Below are 23,099 nucleotides of genomic sequence, written 5' to 3' on the forward strand. Positions count from 1 at the left end.
GTGTGTGTGTGTTCTATGAGAAAAACATTCTACTTGATCAGCCTGAAGGAGGTTTTATTGTGTAACAGTTTGTGCATTGCTAGTCAGAATTAATTTTTTTACCTTCAGGGGGCAAACAAGTTTTGTATCAATTAAAAAAAAACAGTGGAATCTGAGTTTTTATGACCAACTGTAAGAATTTCAAAACCAAATCCTAAATAACTAAGAAATATTGACTTATTTCTTGTCTCTACTGTAAAGTGAACCAATTTATCTGTAAATTAAATTCAAAATATACAACAACAAAATTGCTGTTTGAAAGCTCTCAGACATATTACCTCCTCCGGACACTAGATGGATCACAATGACAATTTAGTATGCGTTCTTTCAGGTTACACTTGTGTGACTTCATCTGTATGTCCTGGTCATCACGCACTCTTTCAGACAGTTGTGTGGTGACAGATAAAACAGTACAAATAAGATAAATTTGGCCCTTTTTGTTATGATAACAGTGACGCTGTGAGTCACTGGTTTTTGGTCTTTCTGTTTTTTACTAAAGTTAACCTGTAAAACTGTCAGAAAAACATTAAAAAGGACAAGAAACAAGCTGTTAAAGACAATTCAAACTGCAGCTGTCAGTACAGAGGGATATGTGAAAAAAAACAAACAGAAGTTTTCAGATTTTAGAGATTTCATTAAAAACTCTTCAAACTCTTGACTTACATACAATCAGTTGCACTGATAATCAGACTGTTAAACTGTGACAAGAGCCTGAAGAGCCAGTGTAAGCAGCAGGACCAGAGCACTCAGTGATCGGATGGCTCCAGCATTGGGGTACCCGTAGCTTGTCCTACACGGGTTCTTCACCTCCTCATATGGAATAGGAACATCGTCTGGATTTGTGCCGCTCAAACTGTCACGGACCTGACACACACAAAGATAAGACTATCAGCAACAGACAGGAAAGCACTGTGATAGGTGTGTGCTCTCTGTGTCCACCTGCTACCAAAGCACCAAGACCTCCATTTTAAGCAATCAGTATTTAATATAAATCATTTGAGTATTTGAATGTACCTCTGATAGAAAACTAAGATGATCATTTACTGAAGTGAGCTAGTCATGCCATATATTGTTACTTCCTGGATCAAACTCTGAATGTGTAAACTCAGTAGAGTGCCTCTTTGTCAAGAAATAAAATGCAAAAGAGCAGTTAGGTGGGGTTTTTTGCATGGTGCTTGAACTGATATCAGAAACACACACACAGGGTTCAAAGTTGTGTGTGTCTATTCATCACCTTCTCAACCGCTGTCAGGACCCGGAGCAGGTTATTTCCCAGAGCAGCTTTGACCTCGTCATCAGTCCATCCTCTCCTCAGCAGTTCAGCCACAAGTTTGGGCACCTTGGACACATCCTCCAAACCCTCTGGTAGTCTGAGAGGATGACATGCAGGATGGCTGATTTTACTTCCTAGTAGTTACACTTAACTATCATGTCAAGTGTCTTATGGGTTATTTATTTGTTTATGTATTTTTGTATTGTATCAACGCAGCTCTCCTGTGTTCCTCTCCTGAGTTTCTCTATGAGATTAAATATTCACTAGTTTTAGGGTGAAAAACATCCTTAGTTATTATTTATGAAGAGTTTAACACTCAAAAACTTATCTACTGTGCTTCATGGAGACGTGCATGAGGTGCTGACATCATACAATCCCACTACTGTCATCAAATTTTGATTCAAATTTATGTATGAACATATGTAACAGAAAAAAGAAAAATTAGGACAAAAATACAAATACAGAACTCTGTCAATAACCAAAACTGTTCTAACTTTGCAAAATATTGCAAATTCATGTAAGATTCCATCTCTCGTCATAAGCAGCTTATCAAGAACATTGTCTTTTTCGTCTTTAAGTGAATGCTGGAATAATTTATACGAACCTGGTAACGCCATCATAATCTCCACCAAAACCAATGATACCTGCCCCGGCCACTTTCTTTATATGATCAAAGTGATCTACAGTGAAATGGAGAATCAAGTGCATTAACACAGGGGCTTTTTTTTTTGGAAAGAATGATAGGTCTTAATATTTAACAATATCTAACCAGATTTACAGTAGTTGTCATGATCACAAAGTTCATTTACCAGCAACATCTGAGAGCTTTGCCATCTTGTTGCAGGTCACATAGTCATTGTAGAAGTTCACCATGACGATTCCCCCAGTTTGATTCTGGAGAGACAGACCAGATGTTACATGGCAGTGAAAACACATAAAGTACTGACCTAGACACTCTGATCTATGGCTGGAACAAGACACTGGGTAATTTCTGCTTTATTAGACAGGAGACTGTCTGAACTGATTGAGTGCAGAACAGCAAGAGATGCGTTCAACTAGGCAATAATCCAAGTACATGAGGGTACTGACCTCTACTGTCTTATCTATCAGAATGCCTGTTTCCTGGTTGGAACTGTCTTTTATCTGTTTGCTATTTTACATTGCAGCACAATAATCCTCTTGCTTTATAGCCCTTAGCTGGGGAACTGCGATTACACATCAGTTGCAGTGCAGCTGCTGAACCCATTGGCGCCATTAAGACTTACTTATGGGTGTGTCAGTAAGGTGAGATGTGTTTTCATAGTGCTTAACAGCTTCAGTAGCCTGGACATCTGAAACTTTCTGCTTTTCCATATCCAATATCAGTGGTCTAAAAAAGCTCAGTAACATTTCATGCACTCATATTTCTACTCCCACAAGGGAAATGTAGTACTTTTTATATGCCACTACATTTATTTGTCAGCTATTGTCAGATTAAAGTTTCACATAAAAAATTTGAAAATACAATAAAATACAATATTGTTGTTATGAACTATACAAGTGGTTCTCAATCATTTTGGCTTGTGACTACTCACTAAAAGCAACATCTAGTTTGGGCACCGGTTCCACCAAAAAGATATATACCCTCTAAACTTTTCAGATGGCTTCATTTAAATAACAGTTTGAGGGCCAAAGAGGTAGGATTATCCAATATTACAGAATAATGAATACAGATTTGTGTCAAAAGTCTCACAACACCTCAGATCTATGTTGTGACTCTTGGGAGGGGATTGACCCCTAGGTTGAGAGCCACGGACTAAACTTCCTGTACATAAATTAATTAATTAAAAATAGCTCAACCTCCACCAGCTACAACAGTGAAATGCTGTTTACACAGCATTAACAATCTTCTAATCCCATGTAAATAATATATCACACATAAGGGCCATGTTTATGCATAATGAGCACTTACTCAAAATAGACGTATTAGTACTTTTAGAAAATCTGAATACTTCTTCCACTGCTGTTCAGTATACATGTCTTTACTCCTTAGCCTTGTGATTACCCTGCTGGTTGTTCCACTTTCTCTCCACCTCCCGTCTTCAGGGCCTTGAACCCGAACCACACACAGACACATTAACAGACGCACACACACACACACACACACACAGACTCACGACGCTCTTGAGAATATCATCAGGGACGTTTCTTTTATGTGGACAGACTTTGTAGGCAGAAGAGTGGCTGAAGATGACAGGAGCTTTGGACATGTCCAGCACTTGGTTCATGACTGCAACAGTCACATGGGCCAGATCGATCAGCATCCCCAGACGATTCATTTCCACAATTAGTTGCTGTTGTGGGAAAGCATTATGATTATTTCTATGATCAATAATTGGTGGTACCAATGAAATATAAAACCTATGTGAAATGTGCTAAATATCATTATTTATTCCATTTCTACTATCAGTAATGTTTAAGAGACTTTGACATTACAGTCTTTTTCTGTAAGTTCTTGTTGTTTTACACATCTTGCAGGTGATGTTTGATGATACCTTGTTGATGATAGTATAACATTTTAAGACAGTAATTTGTAACTTATTAAACTTAAAGCAATACTGCTTGTACTCAGACCTTGCCAAATGGAGACAGACCATTGTGTTGAGATGGCTCTGATCCAGTGTCAACAAGCCAGTTATCTGCCCTGACATCAAAAAAAAAAAAAAAAAATGTTACCATGTAAAAGTCAAACTGACCAATGGAGGAAATTCATTTTGATTCTTTGGATTTACCACAGAATAACCAGGTATCACATTTCTAGCTTAGGAACTTCATTCAAGTGCTCTTCAAAGGCCACATACTGTACTCTGTAAATATCATTACAAATAGAGTGGCTCCTCCAGAGAATCTGATACCAGTGCCAGGGGAGAACATAAGGCCTGCAGGAAACCCCCATACTCTCCACACCACAACCTTAACTGACTGCAATACACCACACAGATGTAACTGAAAGTAAGGTAATAAATACAGACACTGAAGCTTCATGATTCCTACCTATAATGTCTAAATGTCAAAATATTGTCTCAATAATCTTCCTATGACTTTCTGTGCGCTGTGCTGTAGATCTTTAAGATTGCTACTTTAAGTAACAGTAAATTGAATAAAAACACACACATACATACATGCTTGTGTGACGCTTGTATGACTGTTGTAATGTCACATATGTGTGTATCCCCCTTTGTGTATTTGAAGGCATAAAATCTGCCGTACTGCTGGCTCTTACCATGGTGTGTTGCAGGAGTGTGTGAGAGTGAGGTAACGGACGCCCAGCTGGTACATGATGCGGAGGGTTCCCAGACTGCTGTCTATTGAATGACCCCCCTCCACTCCAATCAGACTGGCTGTTTTGCTCATGCTGAAGGCATTCATGATTTCTGTGCAGTGCAGACATGAGAGATGACAGGTGATTCAGCCAGGAGGCAGAGGCAGGTATGACAAAGCGTTGTAAATGTCTCTTAAATCAAAAGTTAAAGCTAAAAGTCTCACCTTGGCTACTGGTGGCAAACATGAAGGTTTCTGGGTATTTTTGGCACATCCTGTGAACCACATCTATTTGCTCCAGTGTTTGTCTGACTGCATCTTTGTACTGACTCTCACAGGGAACATAGGCTGACCAGAACTGAGAGAAGAACAATGGATAATGTACAAGTTATCTGCATTGCTGTGTAGCCAGGGAAATACATATGTTTGAAATACATACAGCAACTTTTCAACAATCAGACTTATTATTAGAAATCATACGCTTGCCTACTGTAGATCTACGGAAGCCCTGAAAGGCAAGTGAAATCTTTTTTGCCAGGATCATTTTTCTAAGTTTTTTTTTCATCTGTGGAAAAAAGCCCCGAGAGTCAAATGATGATCTTTTTTCTTTTTTTTTTTTTTGCCAGGAAGAAAATAAAACGGGGAACATTAATTAATTAATCAACCAATAAAATAGATAAATAAATAAAAACCTAATGAGTGGGTCATTTGGTAACTTGCTAAGGGAATATGATAATTTTGTACATTTAATGATAGCTATTGCTACAGAGGCTTAATTTATACCGTATCAGCACCTATTCGATTGGATACGGCACCTCCTTTGTCACCATCAAAATCTGTTGTGTAATATTTAATATGATCTTTTCTGACATTCTTTAATTTCCCATTGATGACTATTGCTTAGGTATTGTTTCAGAATCACGGACAGTGCTATAAGTTACATGTTAGGTGCCACAGATAGACAAGATAGACAGACAGAACAAGTGACTTATTTAGCCTGCTTTCTTTTCGTAAATGCCCTAATTTCATTTTCCTCCCCAGTATATCAAACCACAGCCAAAAGGCGACAGGGAACTGATGGAGAAGTCAACAACAGCAAGAGAGAGTGAGCTGTAGTATTTTACAGGAGGTATTTCAGGTTTTTCAAGACTAACATTGACTGAATCTTTTTCTGTATCCTCATTGTAGTCCAATAATTTATCATGAGTATGTGATTAAACATAAAAAATACAACAGGAATGGATATTATTATAGAGAATGTCACAGTCCTGAATCTGATACATAAATGTGCAGGGTATCACAATTAAAGATGCACTGATCTGACTTTTCTCACCCTGTCCCAGTATCTCAACTCAGAGTACTGATCTCACACCAGTGCATGTTTCCTGATATTTCAAATTTATACTTCACTGTGTAGAATTGATCTGCATATTTTTATATAAGGTAAACTGAGACCGCAGACTAAATAATTTTGTGGATCATCTAGCCAATAACCGATCGAGGCTTTGTGAATTACTGTTAGTCAGAAAATTAGGAGTCCTAAAGTTAGGACTGATATGTCCATTATTTTTTGGAGTTTTTCCTAAATCAGCAAGTTAGGAGCTACTTTTACCCTTGAGAAGTTTTGGGCCCTGGTGAGTTGAGAGATATTCCTTGCACCTCTCAATGATACCAAACTTCTTTATTTCAATATTATTGCAAGAAAATGTCTGAAATGACATCTGTGAAGCAGTTTTGAAGATAGGATGGGGGGGAGACAGAAGATAAAGTATCCTCTGACATTGAAAGGATAAATTTCCAGTTCCCAGTACATTCTGTTCTGTACGTACCTGCGCTCCCAGCCGTCCCTCCTTGATCTTAGGGATGTTGGTGTGCGTTGTGTTGAGTGTGTTAAGATCTACTTCGTTGAGCTCATTGTTGAATTGCTTTCGAAGTTGCCAAGGTAGATCGTTGTGACTGAAAAATAAGAAAATAAATTGTCACACACTAACAGAGCCTTTTCTCAAAACTTACAAAGGGGTTTTACAGCAGGGAGCAAAACTATTTGTTTTGACAAGCCCTAGAAATTGCTTCCAGACGTGAGCGTTTACTAAAGAATGTACATTTACTGCTGTTGGTACTCACGTGGCAAATCGCATATACCATTTTTAAAACTATCATGCAAAGCACATTTTCCTTTATGCAAGGCATTTACTTACCCGTCAATGAGCGGTGTCTCAGACATCAGCTTCAGAGCTCTGGTCATGTGAGGATCCTCAGCCAAGGTGAAGGCACAAGAACTGACCCACAGTGCTAAACAAACAGCAGAGATAACCTTGGATACCATTTCTTAAACTCTTACACACTTTTAAATGCACTGCTCTTTTTTTCTTATTGTCCCTAAACTTTCTTCCCTTCTGAGGAATCCTGATTCTACCAACTACGGCTGGAACAGATTTCTCTCTTGTTTGCTAACTTCCAGTCTTTTAGTTTTTTTTTTTTGTTTGTTTATATCTGTGCAGATTCTCTAAGACTCCCGCCCACTTTTCTGTCCGTTTCCATTCACTTGAGCCTTTGAATATCAACTCTGCTCATTGCCCCCCCCCTATCTTTAGTCTGTTTCTCATTACAGCATCAGAGATCATAAATGCAGTACAGTAGCTTAAACCTTCATACAATATCTGTAATGATTAGCCAATACATGTTGGTTAATATGTAACGTACCTTTTGACTGCTTATCTAAAGTTCACTACTTGTGCTTTGGGCAATATTATCTCTCAGTTTTACATTCATGTGTCCTTGAAAAAAGCTTTAAGAGACCCTGCACGATAAATGCAAACACTTGTTTACATATATACCTTTTTTTCTTATTGTCAATAAAAGACAATAAAAGACGAAAAACAACAACAAACAGATTCTACTAGAAAGTTTTCTCTATTTCTTATTCCTCTTTGTCGTGGAGCTTGATTGTTATGCAAAGACATAAACACGTCAGTAAATCACACTGTTGCAATCAGTTGCACACATTCCATGACCATGAACTTACGCAGTGTCCTGTATTTTGAGTGAATCACACTTTCACTGTTCTGCCTCCAGAAATACCCACCCAGAGCCCCAAATGTGTATTAATCCACGACTTAAAATAATCCCCAGCAAATACATAGTATATCTGTCAAAATCACAGTGCCCAGGTGTTTTAGCCAATTAAGGGTCCTTATTTGTGCCTTGTTTATAAAGTGTTACATCTTCAGTAGGGTCAAATGAGGTTGGGGCTGGGTGCCACAGAGAGGGTAGGGAAGTAATGGAAAACAGACTAAAGCATTGCTGGTTTTGGGCATTTTTTGGGGGATTTGTTGACATTAAATATAGAGAATAGCATCAGCCTTAACCTTTAACCAAGACAACATGCTGACAACTGTTGGCTAATAATGATGTCAAATAGAATCATTACCACCACTCACACTCAGACAACACAAGACTTCCAGCTCATTTTCCTAACATGCTGCCTACAGTCATCATTACAAAAACAAATATTATGATGTTTTTCAATGAGATGATCCACTGGAAGATCTGAAGTCTATGGGGAGGCTTCCAACTTAATGTCAACAACTTTTTGGTGGCTGACAGACCCAGAAGTAAAAGTCTTCTCTGTGATTTTGTAACATTAACTGCTGAATAATCATTTAGAAGTAAAACAACAAGTGAGCAGGGAATACAAATCCTGGTTGCATCTGATAACACATGTTCAACTCTAGAACAAAAGTGCTTCACATCTGGGCAGCCCCACATCATATGTCAATAAGATCCCACTTTTCATTTGTTTCACTTTGATATAATTTTTGATAAAAATCTTTCGAATTGTTGATTAATTAATAAGGGCTCCTGCAAGAGGATGCCTAAATTAAAGGTATATCTGCCAAGTGTTCATTATTATGCAACTTGCTGGCCAGTAAAAAGCTGGGCTTACTCCCATCAACATACTGGGATCGCCTTGCTCTGGGAATTAAGACCTGTGATCCAAGGACACTATTTAAATGTATTTTAATCATAGATATTTCTTTTTTTTTAAAATTCTGCTGAAACATTTATGTGTTGTTGGTGGATTAGTGATGCCAGAACATATTCCATATTGGTAATTTCTTTTAATTGTGCTCTATTTTGACCAGATGCAAATTATATTGAATTATTCCTTATAAATCCTTTAAATGGTGTCCTACAGAATTCGAGCATCTGAGACCGAATCCTTATTAATATATAAAAATTGTTTCAGGGCTTCTTTTAATTGATTGCAAAAAGCAGTGTTCTGTAGAAGAGAGATTGAAATCATATGTATCATTTCAAAAGAGTCTAATATATAATCTATCCTTGAAAAGGAGTTGTGTCTTCCTGAGTAAGATGTATAATCCCTTTTTTGCGGATAATGTGTACGCCATATATCTAAAAGGCCTCATATAGATATCAGATTCTTTAGAGCACGGGTGCTTGATAAGGTGATATTGGTCTTCGAAGTTTTGTCTAAGCATGCATCAATATCTGCATTGATGTCACCTCCCAAAATAATTTTAAAATCCTTCATTTCATTAATAACTGTGGATAAAGGGAAAAAATGTCATATGCATTGGGAGCATACACTGAAATGAGTGTCATTTTAACACTGTTAATGACTATTTTCACGAGTAGTCCTTCCCTCTCGGTCCTTTCCTCTTTTGACTATACAAAACGTTTGATTTGAACGAAGTAAAAATAATCACTCCTTTTGTTTTATTATCAGCTGGAGAATGTGCTTCTACCTTGAAGTTTGCATTGTCTAGTTTGTATATATATTGATGTAATAAATGAGTTTCTTGTAACAATGCAATATCTACATTTTTCTTTATAATTTCCAAGCAGCTACAGCATTTTGTTTTTTTTACTTCATTGATGCCCTGTATGTTCCGTGAGAAGACAGACACATTTTTTATGTGTCAATCATATTTGCTGTAAATATACAGTGAATGATCCAGTTACAAACAAAGGCCAAACACAACTGAAGAAAAAAAAAAAACATTAAACAACCCAGGCAATTAAGAACCACAAACTGACCCCTCTTACTCCGCCCCATCTATGTGGAGCTGTGACACACGTAAACAAGGAGAAAAGAAAACACTTTCATGCTGCTTCTTTCAGTAACTATTGTATGGTTCAACTTAATTAGTCATAAAGTTAGTAATGTAATATAATATTTCCAAAGTGCATTCCTTAAAAAGGGATGGAGAGGAAAGGAAAAAGCAAATAAAGAAAAATTAAAGAGTTAAGCTAATAGGCCAAGAGTAGTACTCTGTAGTCAGTAGTCTGTCATACCCAGAGGTGGACAAAATACACAACTTCATTACTTGAGTCAAACTATAGATCCTCCTGGTCAAATATTACTCCAATACAAGTGAAAGTTGTTCAGTCAAAATTTCACTTGCGTAATGGAGTACTTCATTTTAAAAATACTTAAGTATTCAAATGATTGAATCTTTATTTCTCTTTATTTCTAAACCTTCAAACATGAGGAATCTTCTGCCTCATCTTAATCTGACGTCGCCATTGTTAACACACAAACATGACTGACAGTCGAGGAGTTGGCTGTGATTGGTTTTTCCTCCTGTGATGAACACAGTGTTTGGTCTATCACATCTTCAAAATAAAATAAAATTCATTCCACCAATTAAAGTCCCTGATTCAGAGTAAGAGTACTTCAGTACTTCATAGAAATGTAGTGGAGTCAAAAGTACAATATTTGTCTTTCAAGTGTAGTAGTCAAGTAAAGAACTCAAGTAAAGTACAGATACGCAAAAATGTACTTAAGTACAGTACTCAAGTAAAAGTACTTCACTACTGTCCACCCCTGGCCAAACCTAACTACTGTCCACAATAAGTTATTGGTGTTAACGGTTCCCCCTTCACTAGAACTGCTATCAAGTGGAATTAGGCGTATTAAGGGAAGGTTTCACCTGTTGTTCAAAGTCTTCCATCGCCTCTGCTGCTCCAGTAAAGGAGAGAGTTTTGTCCTGCACAAATGTTTTAGTGTTTCTGACTGAGTCAGGGACAACTTCTTGAGTACAGTGGATAATAATTAAGAGCCAGAGACCTTGTATAATGATAACAATTAGACTAGTGATTTTCTTCAAGGTTGAACAAAACATGAGATGCACTTGTGTGAGGTGTCGCTTATGAAAGGACTGATTTATTGCCCTTATCCTCTCCATCGTGTTATCTTCAAAGCTGCTCTTCCAATTAGACAACAAAGATGATGGTCCCCAGTAAACGATGGACAGTTTACTGAATCAAAGGGTTCAATGAGGATTATTCAGTGCCCCAACAAACAGTAGGGAAAAGGCTATTAAATGGTTAACACCTACCTTGCATGTCCTTTAACCATCACTGATATGACGAATGAGGTGATGCTTTGGCCAACAGTCTTCACCCATCAAACACCATTTTCATTTTTCAGGCGCATCCTGAAAAGTAATGCTCACAGTGAAATGATGTCATCCTTTTCGTCACATTAAATATGTTCAGACCAAATGTAAGTTAGTCAAAATTAGAATTTTTAAAAAAAAATAAATCATCTACCATCTCATAGAGAAGAAATCGCAAATGGTCTAATCACACATACCTGAACTGACCTTTTCTATACAGCAACAAACACAGTTGTCATGATTTGAAACCAGCTCCCTACATTTTTTATAAAAAGGTTAAAACTGTGCATAGTCAGTATCATAATAAGCATAATAAGCTGTAAACATAACACTGACATGTTAACACCATATACAGATGATATAGGCAACTGTTGTTATGGCAAACTTATTAGCAACTGTTTACACATCTACCAGACACAGAGCAACATTAGCGTTGTGTTTCTGGCCCCAACATACATACAGTAATATGTCCAGTCTTCAGTTTTTGGCTTCCACCAACTCTTGAAGGAAAAGTCTGACTCTTTAGCTGCTAAATGCTTCACTGTGTTCACCAGATAGTCGCTAACTGTGTCTGTCTTCTGTTTGTAGTGTACTGTGGGTTTATCTGAACCTTTTGACCAAGAAGAGCTACCTTCTGCAGCTGGAAGCAAAAGGTCATGAGAGAAGTGAAAGTGAACCAAAAATAGGGGGGCCATAAAACCAAAACAGCTAGCTGAGCGAATGAGTGAGAGAAAGAAAATGAAGAGCTTACAGATAATAATAATAAAAATAATTTGTTAGTGCAGCTTTAACCTTCTCCTTTTTAGGTTAAAGGTTAGGTTAAACTCATTTTCGACATTATGTAAAGGAGAACTGGCCAAGACAGCAACATAAAAGTTGACAAAAGACAAAATGAGTCAAACATACAAAACAACTCTAAAACGCACAACTGCTTGACTGAAATGATTATTACAATAAATCTGTCAATCGGTGTTCTGTGCATTCACATGTACACTAATATAGCTGATAAAAGTGACCCAAATGAGTTGAGTTCACCCTCACAGACAGGGTGAAGATCTTAGAGCAGTCGACTCCTTCACACTGACAGAAACCAAGTGCATAAAAAATGAAGTCCCTTTTAACCAAAGCAGTCATAAAAAAGTTGTAAAGCTGCAGAATGTTCCATTACTTGGTGCAAAGCTGGCCAAGATTTTAAAAGCAGACATTTAACAAAGATGCGTGTTGTAGGAGTGTAATTTAGTCACCAATCAACATCTATTGAAATTCAACCTGCAGATAGACAATTGCACAATCACGTTCATTGCCAAATTAGCTGTTCTTCCGGTTTTGCTAATTTTCATCTCACAAATGTATGTCAACGGTGGCAAGTGTCATTTCCTGTTTAGTCAATCGAAGCATCATCCACCCTTTCACAGTCAGACACAGAAAAAGACTGAGTAGAGAGAGAGACAGTCAGGCAGAGCAACTGAAAGGTTTACACCAAAGGAGGACAAGTCAAGAGGAAGCTGAAAAAGAGAGACAGAGAACAGCAAATACTTGAATTAAGGTTGGATATGGCCAGGTTGGATGTCACAGAGATGTTTCATGGTATTTTGTTTCCTGGACATCTGCACACCCAGGAATCCTTGCAACTTGCTCTCAAATTTCCATTTCAGGATACGGATATCCTCATTGCCTCCTATCCAAAGTCAGGTAACTAGAGCCGATAAACTGATGAAGCTGCATAGTGGATGTAATGTTTTCAAATGTTATTCAACTAGCCACATGAGCATGATAAGCAACTCACTGCTGAAACTGCACGGTAACATAATGACTAGCATTTACATCATTAGACATAACTTTGCAGTATAGGATTTTGAACTTGTTTAAAGTAACTTTTTTTGCTTTTTAATGAATGAATTTGATGAAAGTCATCTCAGATCTTTCTCCCTTTTCTTTCAACAGGCACCACATGGATGCAGGAAATTGTGTCCCTCATATCTTGCAGAGGGGACCCACATCTGACCCAAAATGTCCCAAACTGGACCAGGGCTCCCTGGCTGGAGCAATACTATTGTGCTGCGGTACTGGAAGCCTCATCCACCACACCTCGAGTCATCACCACACACCTGCCTCATCACTTACTGGGTCCAATGCTCCAGGGCTCTAAAGCCAAGGTCAGATTTACATGTTTATGAGATGTTTGGACCACAAAGTTGTTGTGTAAGTATAGATACACAAGGCAAAATGAAGAAACTACATATTTGGTTAAAACAGAGTTATAAGTATCTGGCTCTCCAAAATCTGTTTTACCATATACAAAACATGAAATAGAAATATGGCATTTCTGTGAAGACAGCTTTTTAAATTTGCAACAAAACAGCCCTAACAACCAAATGCAGTATCTGCATATTTACTGTTTTATTGCTGCATTATGGCTTTGTATTGCTACCCAGGCTTGGTAATCTGTGTGCTGTGAGTGTGTAGTTACCACCAGCCCTTCAAGGACACACACTGTCTAGCTTGAGATGAGTTGTAGTTTTTAAGGCGTATCCCTGTTTTCAACATAACTGTGATGTGAGTATCAGCAGAGGGTGGGTGGTGTGTATAAAACTTTTGGGCAGAGACACAGAAGAAAAATCTGTAGCTATTCCCTTTGATTTAGACATCATTGGATAAGTTGTTGCGCCCCTAGAAAGGCACTAACTACATTAGGTCAAAGTTGAGTTATAGCAGACCACTAAACGCAGTATCCACGCTTTGTCTATGTAGTTACTGAATTCTGGCTTTGTAATCTGTGTGCTGTAGGACTCGTCACTGCACTTACTGCACTCCCTACCATAGAAAGACAAGCTAACTACACAGCTAAAGTAAGGAGGCAATGTCAAGTGAAAGCTAGCTTGTGAGATTGCTGTGCCTAAGCTAAAACTAGAGTTAAATTTAGTTATTTATTTTAGTTGTTATCTGTAAATGGAAAATATCCACTTCAATAAACTGACATTTTGTTGTTTCCTCTTGTTATTCAGGCAACAGCTAATAATTCAATTCATGATGGAAAAAAACAAACAAAGTTGGCAGATCCAAATAGTTGCCATCTACTTATTTGACTCTGGTGATTTTCATTTGATTTGATGGTTAATCTCTTTAAATTTGATATTTAAATGTATTATATTAGGTAAGTTAATATAGGCTATTACGGTGCTTTCAAAATAGACGTTAAAAAGATTACCCAAAGACATCTGCATTTTTTGGGTACTGTGTCGGTTCTATGGTAACAAGTTTTTTGGGGGGGTAAAATAATCAGCCTTAAAAGACAGAAACACATTACAATTTTTCAATGTGTTGTAGAGTTTGTCGTCCAAACTGAAAACTTTAAACTGTTTTCTCAACTACACTGCTTCTGTAGTGTAGTAAAGATCAACATCAGTATTAACCAAACAATCTGACAGTGTTGCTCTATGTCATCTCACAGGTCATTTACGTGAGCAGAAATCCTAAAGATGTGGTGGTGTCTTTTTACCACTTCCACAAAATAGCCAAATTTCTCCCTGAGGCTGGCACATTTCCAGAGTTTTTAGATCGATTCCTGGAGGGCACACGTGAGTTGACATGAAGACAAAGGACATGTGGACAAGTTTTTTTCCCCCTTTTTGTTTATAATTTGCAGCCAAAAGTATAATTTGATGAAATGCAAAGTATTTTTCCACACTTACTTGTTTCAGTGAACTTTGGCTCCTGGTTTGACCATTTCAAAGGCTGGATCAGTCAAACAGCGACTATGGACAATCTGCTTCACATCACCTATGAAGAGATGTCATTGGTAAAAGAAGAGTGATTCATCTTTCTAATAACACAACACATAAAACTGTACATTAAAACACTGTACATAAAAAGTAACATTACAGTTTCTTGTAAGATACTTATTTTGTTCCCCAATCTGTTTACTCTACAGGGTCCTATTCAAACTAAGCTGTTACCAGTTACCATACATGTCATACAAGTGTTGTGACGATCAGTTCCTTTTTTGAATAAATTTTAATATTATTATCCGTCGTCTTCCTGCTGTCAGGACCTACATGGTGCCATAAAAAGGATCAGCGCTTTCTTACAGTGTCCCCTGGTGGAGGACGAGGTCAAAAACTGTGTGAAATACTGCAGCTTCACGAGCATGAAAGACAACGAGATGGTCAACTACACCCTCGTCCCTGATGAGATAATGGACCATAGCAAGGGCTCCTTCATGAGGAAAGGTGAGGCTGGGGGTCAGGACCTCCCAAAAGGTCCCAAAATTAATCTGAGAGGATGAAAAAGTCAAAAAAGAAAAACTAATTGGCTAATGTTATCATGAAAAACTTTCATCTCTCCTCTAAAAATCCTTGAAATTAAATATTAAGAGAAGGAAACATCTCTTTGTCTTGGTTGAACTGCTCACAGTTCACACCCACAATAAGACCAAAATGTAGAGGTGCTTGTAGACAGGTTTTGTTACCTTTGGACAGAGCTGGACTAGCTGTTTTCCTGTATTTACAGTCTTTATGCTCATTGGCTGCTGGCTATAGCTTCACATTTACTAAATAGACATGAGAGCGGTATCATCTAACTCTCAATAGGGAAGTGAATCAGCGTATTTCCCAGACTGTAAAAATGTTTTCTTTAAAAGGTAGCAAGAGCCAACAGTTGTATACTGTATATAGATTTACCTGTAGTTTACATGGTTTTGAAAATAACCTATTTGACCTTTAATTAAACATAATTCATTTTGCTTCACTCTCTGTTCCCTTCCTACGATTCAGGTAAAACTGGTGACTGGAAAAACATGTTCACAGAGGAGCAGAATCAATATTTCAAAAGGATCTTCAAGTCCAAGATGCAGGACTGCACTTTTGAGAGCAAATCTCACAGGACACAAAGAAACTGTGAAAAAAAAGCTGAAGTTAATGAAGTTTGAAATCGTGTTGCATCCTGTGACATGGATCAAGAACTTAAATCTTGCTAATTAGGTCAACATTAATCTTATGTGTGCAGTTGTAGTTAAGCAGACACTTTGAGAAATGTGGTTCTCAGTACCCCTCTACACCTTTTATGTTCTTTTGCTTTGATGCTTTCTTTAATGTATCTATGCATGAAGTGACATTTGTGATTATGCATTCAATGTAATAAATGTATGAATAAATCTAAGATCATCTGAGTCTTCTTACGGTTGACCATGAACAAAATCATTTGTGGCACTTAAGGTTGCTAATGTGCACTAAAAGCAAAGAAATCAACTGTTATGTGAGGAGCACAACAATGAGCAGAGGGGGAAGGACAGGTCAAAGGTTTTAATATAAAGCTCCTCGTCCAGAGGGCTGAGCCGTCCTTCTGCGTCCTGTCACTTCACTCAGCCAAAGACAGGTGTTGTTCCGCCTCCAGTTCCCATGCACTGGAGTGCTTTTATCTAATCCTACTGAATGTCTTGTGTGTGTGTGTGTGTGTGTGTGTGTGTGTGTGTGTGTGTGTGTGTGTGTGTGTGTGTGTGTGTGTGTGTGTGTATAAGACCAAACAATAGAGAGTGTACAGAACACACTGTGCTCTGTGACTGCAAGGATGAACTCTGATAACTGGTGGAAAGACACTGGTCTGGTAAAAGCTGATAAAGAATTAATCCACATACGTTTGTAGTTGACATCTGATTGATCCGAGACATTCAGCGTTATAAGATAAAAGTTATACCACACTACAAAGAGGGTTTGTAGAATTCAAGTGTCCTAGATTGTTGGAAAGGCTTCTGTTGTTTAATAGTGAAAAACAGTTGAATCTCCCTACTAAATAGATCTAGAAAAAATAAAATGTATTACTCCATAACTGTCATTATAATACTTTTTAAAAAATTATCTGACAGTTGTAGCTGAAGCCCTCAGGACCACAGGTTCTTTGGCATTGCTGTTTCAATACAGGAGGATTGTGACTGATTAGTATTTTTCTCCATCTCGCCTCTAACTTCTATGTTGAAGCAAACTGAATGGTTTGGAATAGAGCTGCACTTTTATCAAATTAAAGTTTATACAAACAAAAAACAATGTATTTTTAATGCTGAGAACACATCTTAGCTGCAGACCATATAAAATTTATAAGTAATAAAAAAAGAAAAAATTGTTGAATAAAGAAATACTCAAAAAAGGACTAAACAATAAAAACTGGGCTTAAAAAGAGTCTTGAATGATGACACATTTTAGAGCTCAGATATCACAGGATGCTGAAACAGCCACCAAGTTATAAATATGACCATAACAGACCTCACAATATGCGTACGTATGTGCGTACTACTGACTTAAAATACATTTCTTACATCACTATTTCCCACTGTGATATATAAAGAAAATTAGCCAGTGTCTAGTCTTAAAGGGGAAATCTTAAACATCAAGTAAAAGAGGAAATGAAATTCAGGAAAGAAGAAGAACATACTGTAGTTCACCTTCCTTTGAAATAGATCATGCAACCTCTGGGGCTATTTGGCCTTGGTAACACCTCGGTGGAAGTGTTTGGTCAGCACCATACTTAGTCCACACAAAAAGATGAAACTGTTGGAAAAATATTATTACAGTTAATATAGAGATTTGGGCCAGTAGCTTTCTGTTGAGATACATGATGTCACAGATATGGGCGATAAAGTCAGCACACCACAAGAGGTTTCTACCCGTGTGGTAAATGTATCTTATTCCTGTTGCACAAAGACAGTGTCATAACATGTTATGTTGTAACCTCTCAGTTATACTTGAATGTAAATACATACACTCACCTAGTACTTTATTAAGAACACCATACTAACACTGGGGAGATCCTCCCTTTGCTCTCTAAACTGCCTCAGTCCTTGGATTACACATGATTTTGAAAACATGCCTCTGAGACATGACTGCATCACATAATGTCTTTTGTCAGCTATACATTTGTGTTGTCAATCTCCTGTTCTACCACATCCCAAAGGTGTTCTACTCGATTCAGATCTGGTGACTGGGGAGGCCACTGACATTCACTGAACTCATTGTCATGTCCACGAAACCAGTTTGAGATGACTTTTGCCTTGTGACATGGTGCATTATCATGCTGGAAGTAGCAATTAAAAGATGGTCAATTGTGGCCATAAAGGGAGGCACGTGGTCAGCAACAACACTCAGTTGTGTGTCCCAGGAGATCAGCTGTTTCATAATAATAAAAAAATATAACCACATTTTATACATTGCACTGCTGCCACATTATTGGCTGATTGGATAACTGCATGAATAATAGGTGTACAGGTGTTCCTAATAAAGTGCTTGGTGAGTGAGAATCCTCAGTGTTTCCCACTGTGATATATAAAGAAAATGGATCATTGTCTAGTTGTTACGTAATATTTAAATGTTATACAACAATAGGTAAAAGAGGAAATGAAAATGAGGAAATGTTTCCATTGCCATTTGTGAGTAAGAGAACAGCATGTATTTGACCTTTCACTGCAGACTAAACTTCTACAATACATCACACCACCTATATGTGACAATTTGGCTTTTGTAGCACCTGTGTAGGAGTCAGTTACCTGACTTGACAAATAATACGCTGTTTGAAAGCTAAGGCTCTCGATTCTATCTGTGCAAAGCATTTCAGGATCCCCCTATCACTGGTTCAGACTTCTAGCTATAACTCCGAAGTGTTTTCCACATAAAAAGGTATTGCAGACCTTAAATAGCCTACCCTGTTTTCAAATTAAAGAGGGTTATGACTGTGGTCGGAAGGGCGGAAGAACAGTTTTTATTTTGGGTGCATTACATTTGGACTTGTGTCTAAAAATGGGAGTATCTGTTTTGTCACAGCCATATTAAAACCAAACAAAAGACAAAACCATGCTGCCATGGCTTGGCCATTCAATATGTCAAGCTTACAGCTCAAATAAAACCTTTTACAAAAAACACCACAATAAAATTTTAACTTTGCAGCTGTGTTGACAGTCTGGTTGTTAACATCTAAAGATACATTTAACATTGGCAAAAACATTTAACAACTATAACTTAGCTGAGCAGTATCATCCATGTGTAAATTGAAAATGGTTCATGACTAAATGTCTAGCATGTAGTGAAAGTGGAACACTGATTATTTTATTTTATAGAGAAAGAGAGAGAGAGAGAGAGAGAGAGAGAGAGAGAGAGAGAGAGAGAGAGAGAGGTGTTACTTTATTTTGATATTTATGATTGTATATAATTTCGGTACGACTTGAGGATGAAAGCAAGAAAGATTAGTAGCAGTTTAGTAATTTGATTGTCTATGTTATTTGTGTGTATATAAGTGAGACAGAGACTCTATCCCTATTTTGGTATTTATAATTGTATAATTGGTATTCATCATTTATTTAGTTTTTAAAAGTTATGATAATTTGTTACAAGAATATTTTAGCATGAAAGCAATATTATCAGAATATTTAAGAACTTTAACAGAGATGTTTTCAGAAATATCTGCAGGATTAACAGTTTGTTTTCAGGAATAATATCACAGGAATATTATTATAGAAATTTACAGAAATATTTTCAGACACACTGCAGACACCTATTTTATTTATTATATTTTATTTATTATATTTTTTTTATTATATTTTTTAAACAAATTATCATAATTTGTATAACAAACAGGTTATGATAATTTGTTTGATAAAAAGTTACAGTTTGTGCAGAATAGTGTGTCTTTAGTTGTAGCTGGGGCGGGGGGGCTGAAGGGGCTATTTGCCCAGGGGACCATACAAGTTAGAACCGGCACTGCTTGGCGCAGAGACATATTGTCGTCACCAAGCCATTGGAAATAATGGTGGTGCTGTTGTGATCAGCTCTGTTTTGAATGGTTCAAAAAGGTTTCAGAATTCAAAATTCTTCAATATGTTCTATTTATTCTATTATTCTATTATTTCATATTAAAGAGTTAAAGCACATTTCTCCCAGTTTTCCTTTAAGAGAGGTTTACGGGCACCAGTGAAAAATGTTAAACTATTAGGCCTAGAGGCCTTAAATCTTCACAGATGAGTTTTTGACAAGATGCAGAAGTATTGTGGAGCTTTTCATTGTTCTTGTATAAAGTATATCCTGTTGGCAGTTATGTTATATGACTTTTTTACAGGCAAGGACTGAAAAATACTAAAAAAAAAATACAGTGTATGAGCTGATGTAGTTTAGGTTTGGTTTGTAGTCACATGCAAAACAAGCACATTTTTCAGAAACTAGAATATGTTACCTTTCAAATGATGTCTCATAAATGCATTTTGGCCTTACAGTTCCTTCTCTTATAAGTTTATTACATTTACAAATGCAAATGGATGCAAAGTAAGTTTAAAACAGGTGGGCTCTAAGAGGCTACAGGTCTGGGTGAACTACTGCATAGGCTTATGTGAAAAACGTCTTTATTTCATTACAGTAGCGATGTCATCCAACCAAATTTGAAAGACATGAAATTGAAACTCATTCTCATACAACCTTGAAGATTATTGTCCAAACCATGACCCAAACACATCTTTTTTTTATATAAAAGTGGTTGGTCTCTTTCTCCTCTTTCACCTTCTGTCACTGATCTGTTTGATTTCTGTTAAATACGCACAGAGCCATCAAACTGACAAGGGCTCTGAGGAGCCGTGTGAAAACAGCTGCTAATAAAGTCCATGCATGGTCACGCATACGCACGCACACACACACACACACACACGTACACATGATTGTTGCATTCTTTGCTGTCCACTAACACTCACAGTTCAGCCAAGTGAGAAGCCACTTCACACCTCTCCATATATCAAGCTTCAGACTCTGCTGAGGGGAAGGAGGTTGAAGGGTAAAGCTGATGCTGGTGTTAATTGCCCAGATCAAACAAAACCACAGACTGTGTTCAAATATGGGATTTAAAAAAAAAAAAAAGATTACTATTATTATTGGTGGCCTGTTTTGAATGGGTGAGAAATATTATTCTTACAGTTATTAACTATTATTAAACCCATACACTGAGCTTTTTGTTATCAAATCATTGCCTTTATCATTAAGGTGAAAGAGGCCATACTCATCAGTTAAATCTTATGCATATTCTTCATAAACATTCTACACACCCACGCAAGTGTTTTCTATTCTGCATATTCTATTTAATTTAACTTGGCTCAGGTTGAAACATAAACCAATAAAAATGATAAAAAATATTGTGCTCCAACCGTGACTGGTGCATCACTGCTAGCAGGAGTCTGGGATAAGTCATGTTGCTTATCATTTATTCCCACAATTATTTTTGAACTGTTTCAACCATGTAATGTTGAATTTATAACAAGTTATTAAACATTCATGCCCTTTTCTCCTAAATAATTGGTCTGGTTGGCACCAGATGTGGGAGAAACTACCAGCAAACTAGAGTCTTAACAACTTGGTCCCAGAGATACTTAAAACAGACTTTAAAAAGACAGTGTTGGTGAATCATAGCTCAACTACAAGCAAACAATATTATACCTTACATAAAATAACTCTCTCTACTTCTGCTTCCAGTCAAGCATCCAGCCATATTCACAGTTTTGTTTTCTGTTTAGCTACACTTCGGAGTTAATGACATGCATAAGAAAGTACCAGGAGAAATGACGTGATATTCCTGGTTTGGCCACTGAGTGGCCTTGTTTAACCAGTATGCATCTCTATGGCAAGGTGAAGGCATTTAAGAAAACCCACTGTCTTCACATTTTCAAGGTTTCTATGAACCTTTATGTAGCCTCGAATGGGTCTTAAAGATGAATTCTACCAATGTTGAACAATGTCAACAATGTAAAAGGCATGATCGCCCCTGAACCCAAATTTTGCTAAAAACCTGACATATACTCTATATTTATATTTGAGTAATTTTACAAATTCAGAGTGAAGCTCCTACACATCAGAGGGAAACGAAGCTTTGGTTTAGTTCAAAAAAATTGACCAGCTTTGTAAAGTTGCATCAATCCTTTTGTAGTTGTTGTTGCTGTAGTTGGAGGAGGAGGAAGGCGAGGAGGAAGGGGAGGAAGGGTACATTTATACAGAGTTGCTATTGAAAGCATTCTCACCTTTTCTATGTTGCTGTAGCATGGTAACATATCAGACAATGGGGACATACTGTTGGAGAGGGATAAGCACTATAAACTTCTCACTATTATATCTATTCATGACACTAGAATGGCCATGACACCACAGAAATTATATAGTGTCTCTCTCTCATCCTTCAAAAGATTTATTCCAAAAGCTTCCCTCAGAGAGAAAAAATCGAAGAGCAGAACATTTCAACTTGGAAAGAGCACCCATCCATAAGGCAGCTTAACATGCTTCACATGTAGCTTCTTAAACTTGATTAGATGCTTTTCATCTAGCTAAATGTATTCTTGATATATTCATTGGCCTTATGATTAATGAAACTACTACTTTAGTGTTGCATTTGTCTGCAATAATATTTTACAATATATATTTTTTTTTTTGGGGGGGGGGGGGCTTTTGAAAAAGCAAAAAGTATTAAAACTTGAAATCTGATTAACGTCTGAGTTACATTAACTTTGACAAGGATTTGTTGTTCCTCTCTGATAATGAGACCAGGATATCTGAAGGGAGTCATGGCAGGCGGCTGTGCCCTGGACAAGAGAGGGTGTGACAGTCGTGGCATTTGCATGGCATTTAATGCCTGTCAGCACCATCATCTTCTCCCATTGTGTCAGAACCTGAGTAGGCACCTAACAGCTGCAGAGGACGCAAAGTAGTGCGGTTCACACACACAAAGATTTATATACACAAGTATCAAAGAAGAATATGTTGTTCCTCATTTAAAGGGGATTACAGGAGACGACAGACGTGATCATACGTCTGGTGAAGTGTAAGAAAGAAATGAAAACCTTGAGATTCAATTATTTGCTTGAAAATGTTCAAATAACCTGATCTGATAAATGAGTAACAAAACTTTCCTTTTTTTTTTTTTTTTTTTTTTTTTTTACAGATTTTGTTGTTGTTGCTTCCAAGAGACATGCATAACCTTGAATCATTTGTACTTTGTTCTTTACTTCTCTGCTCCATTATAGCTGTAACAGTCTGTGCCGCTGTGGTAAAACAGCAGTA

General features: G+C 37.3%; 2 protein-coding genes across 5 annotated transcripts; one reads left to right on the forward strand and one right to left on the reverse strand.

Annotated features, from left to right (window-relative positions):
- Nucleotides 1-37: 37 nt before the first annotated feature.
- Nucleotides 38-14,817, reverse strand: dpep1 (dipeptidase 1). 2 transcript variants are annotated; one of them, XM_022767812.1, is made up of 12 exons: nucleotides 14,730-14,817; nucleotides 10,978-11,076; nucleotides 6,811-6,904; nucleotides 6,442-6,568; nucleotides 4,838-4,970; nucleotides 4,575-4,725; nucleotides 3,926-3,995; nucleotides 3,469-3,645; nucleotides 2,122-2,206; nucleotides 1,917-1,992; nucleotides 1,274-1,409; nucleotides 38-903 (listed from the first exon to the last, which is right to left on the reverse strand). In XM_022767812.1, exons 2-12 carry the CDS (start codon nucleotides 10,982-10,984, stop codon nucleotides 733-735), a joined length of 1,227 nt encoding a protein of 408 aa, XP_022623533.1. In that variant the 5' UTR covers nucleotides 10,985-11,076; nucleotides 14,730-14,817; the 3' UTR covers nucleotides 38-732. The 2 variants fall into 2 exon arrangements, with proteins under 2 accessions (XP_022623533.1, XP_022623532.1); XM_022767811.1 differs by lacking the exons at nucleotides 10,978-11,076; nucleotides 14,730-14,817 and having other exon boundaries at nucleotides 6,811-7,110.
- On the forward strand, nucleotides 12,477-16,154 carry LOC111238356 (sulfotransferase family cytosolic 2B member 1-like). 3 transcript variants are annotated; one of them, XM_022767816.1, is made up of 7 exons: nucleotides 12,477-12,583; nucleotides 12,693-12,729; nucleotides 12,982-13,193; nucleotides 14,489-14,615; nucleotides 14,739-14,836; nucleotides 15,086-15,266; nucleotides 15,810-16,154. In XM_022767816.1, the coding sequence occupies exons 3-7, from the start codon at nucleotides 12,993-12,995 to the stop codon at nucleotides 15,962-15,964; spliced, it is 762 nt and encodes a 253-aa protein (XP_022623537.1). In that variant the 5' UTR covers nucleotides 12,477-12,583; nucleotides 12,693-12,729; nucleotides 12,982-12,992; the 3' UTR covers nucleotides 15,965-16,154. The 3 variants fall into 3 exon arrangements, with proteins under 3 accessions (XP_022623537.1, XP_022623534.1, XP_022623535.1); XM_022767813.1 differs by having other exon boundaries at nucleotides 12,477-12,729; XM_022767814.1 differs by lacking the exons at nucleotides 12,477-12,583; nucleotides 12,693-12,729 and adding an exon at nucleotides 12,755-12,838.
- The last annotated feature ends 6,945 nt before the right edge of the window (nucleotides 16,155-23,099 follow it).

The sequence above is a fragment of the Seriola dumerili genome, unplaced genomic scaffold (genome assembly GCF_002260705.1).
Source record: "Seriola dumerili isolate Sdu_G_001 unplaced genomic scaffold, Sdu_1.0 BDQW01001299.1, whole genome shotgun sequence".
In the NCBI taxonomy this organism is placed as follows: Eukaryota; Metazoa; Chordata; class Actinopteri; order Carangiformes; family Carangidae; genus Seriola; species Seriola dumerili.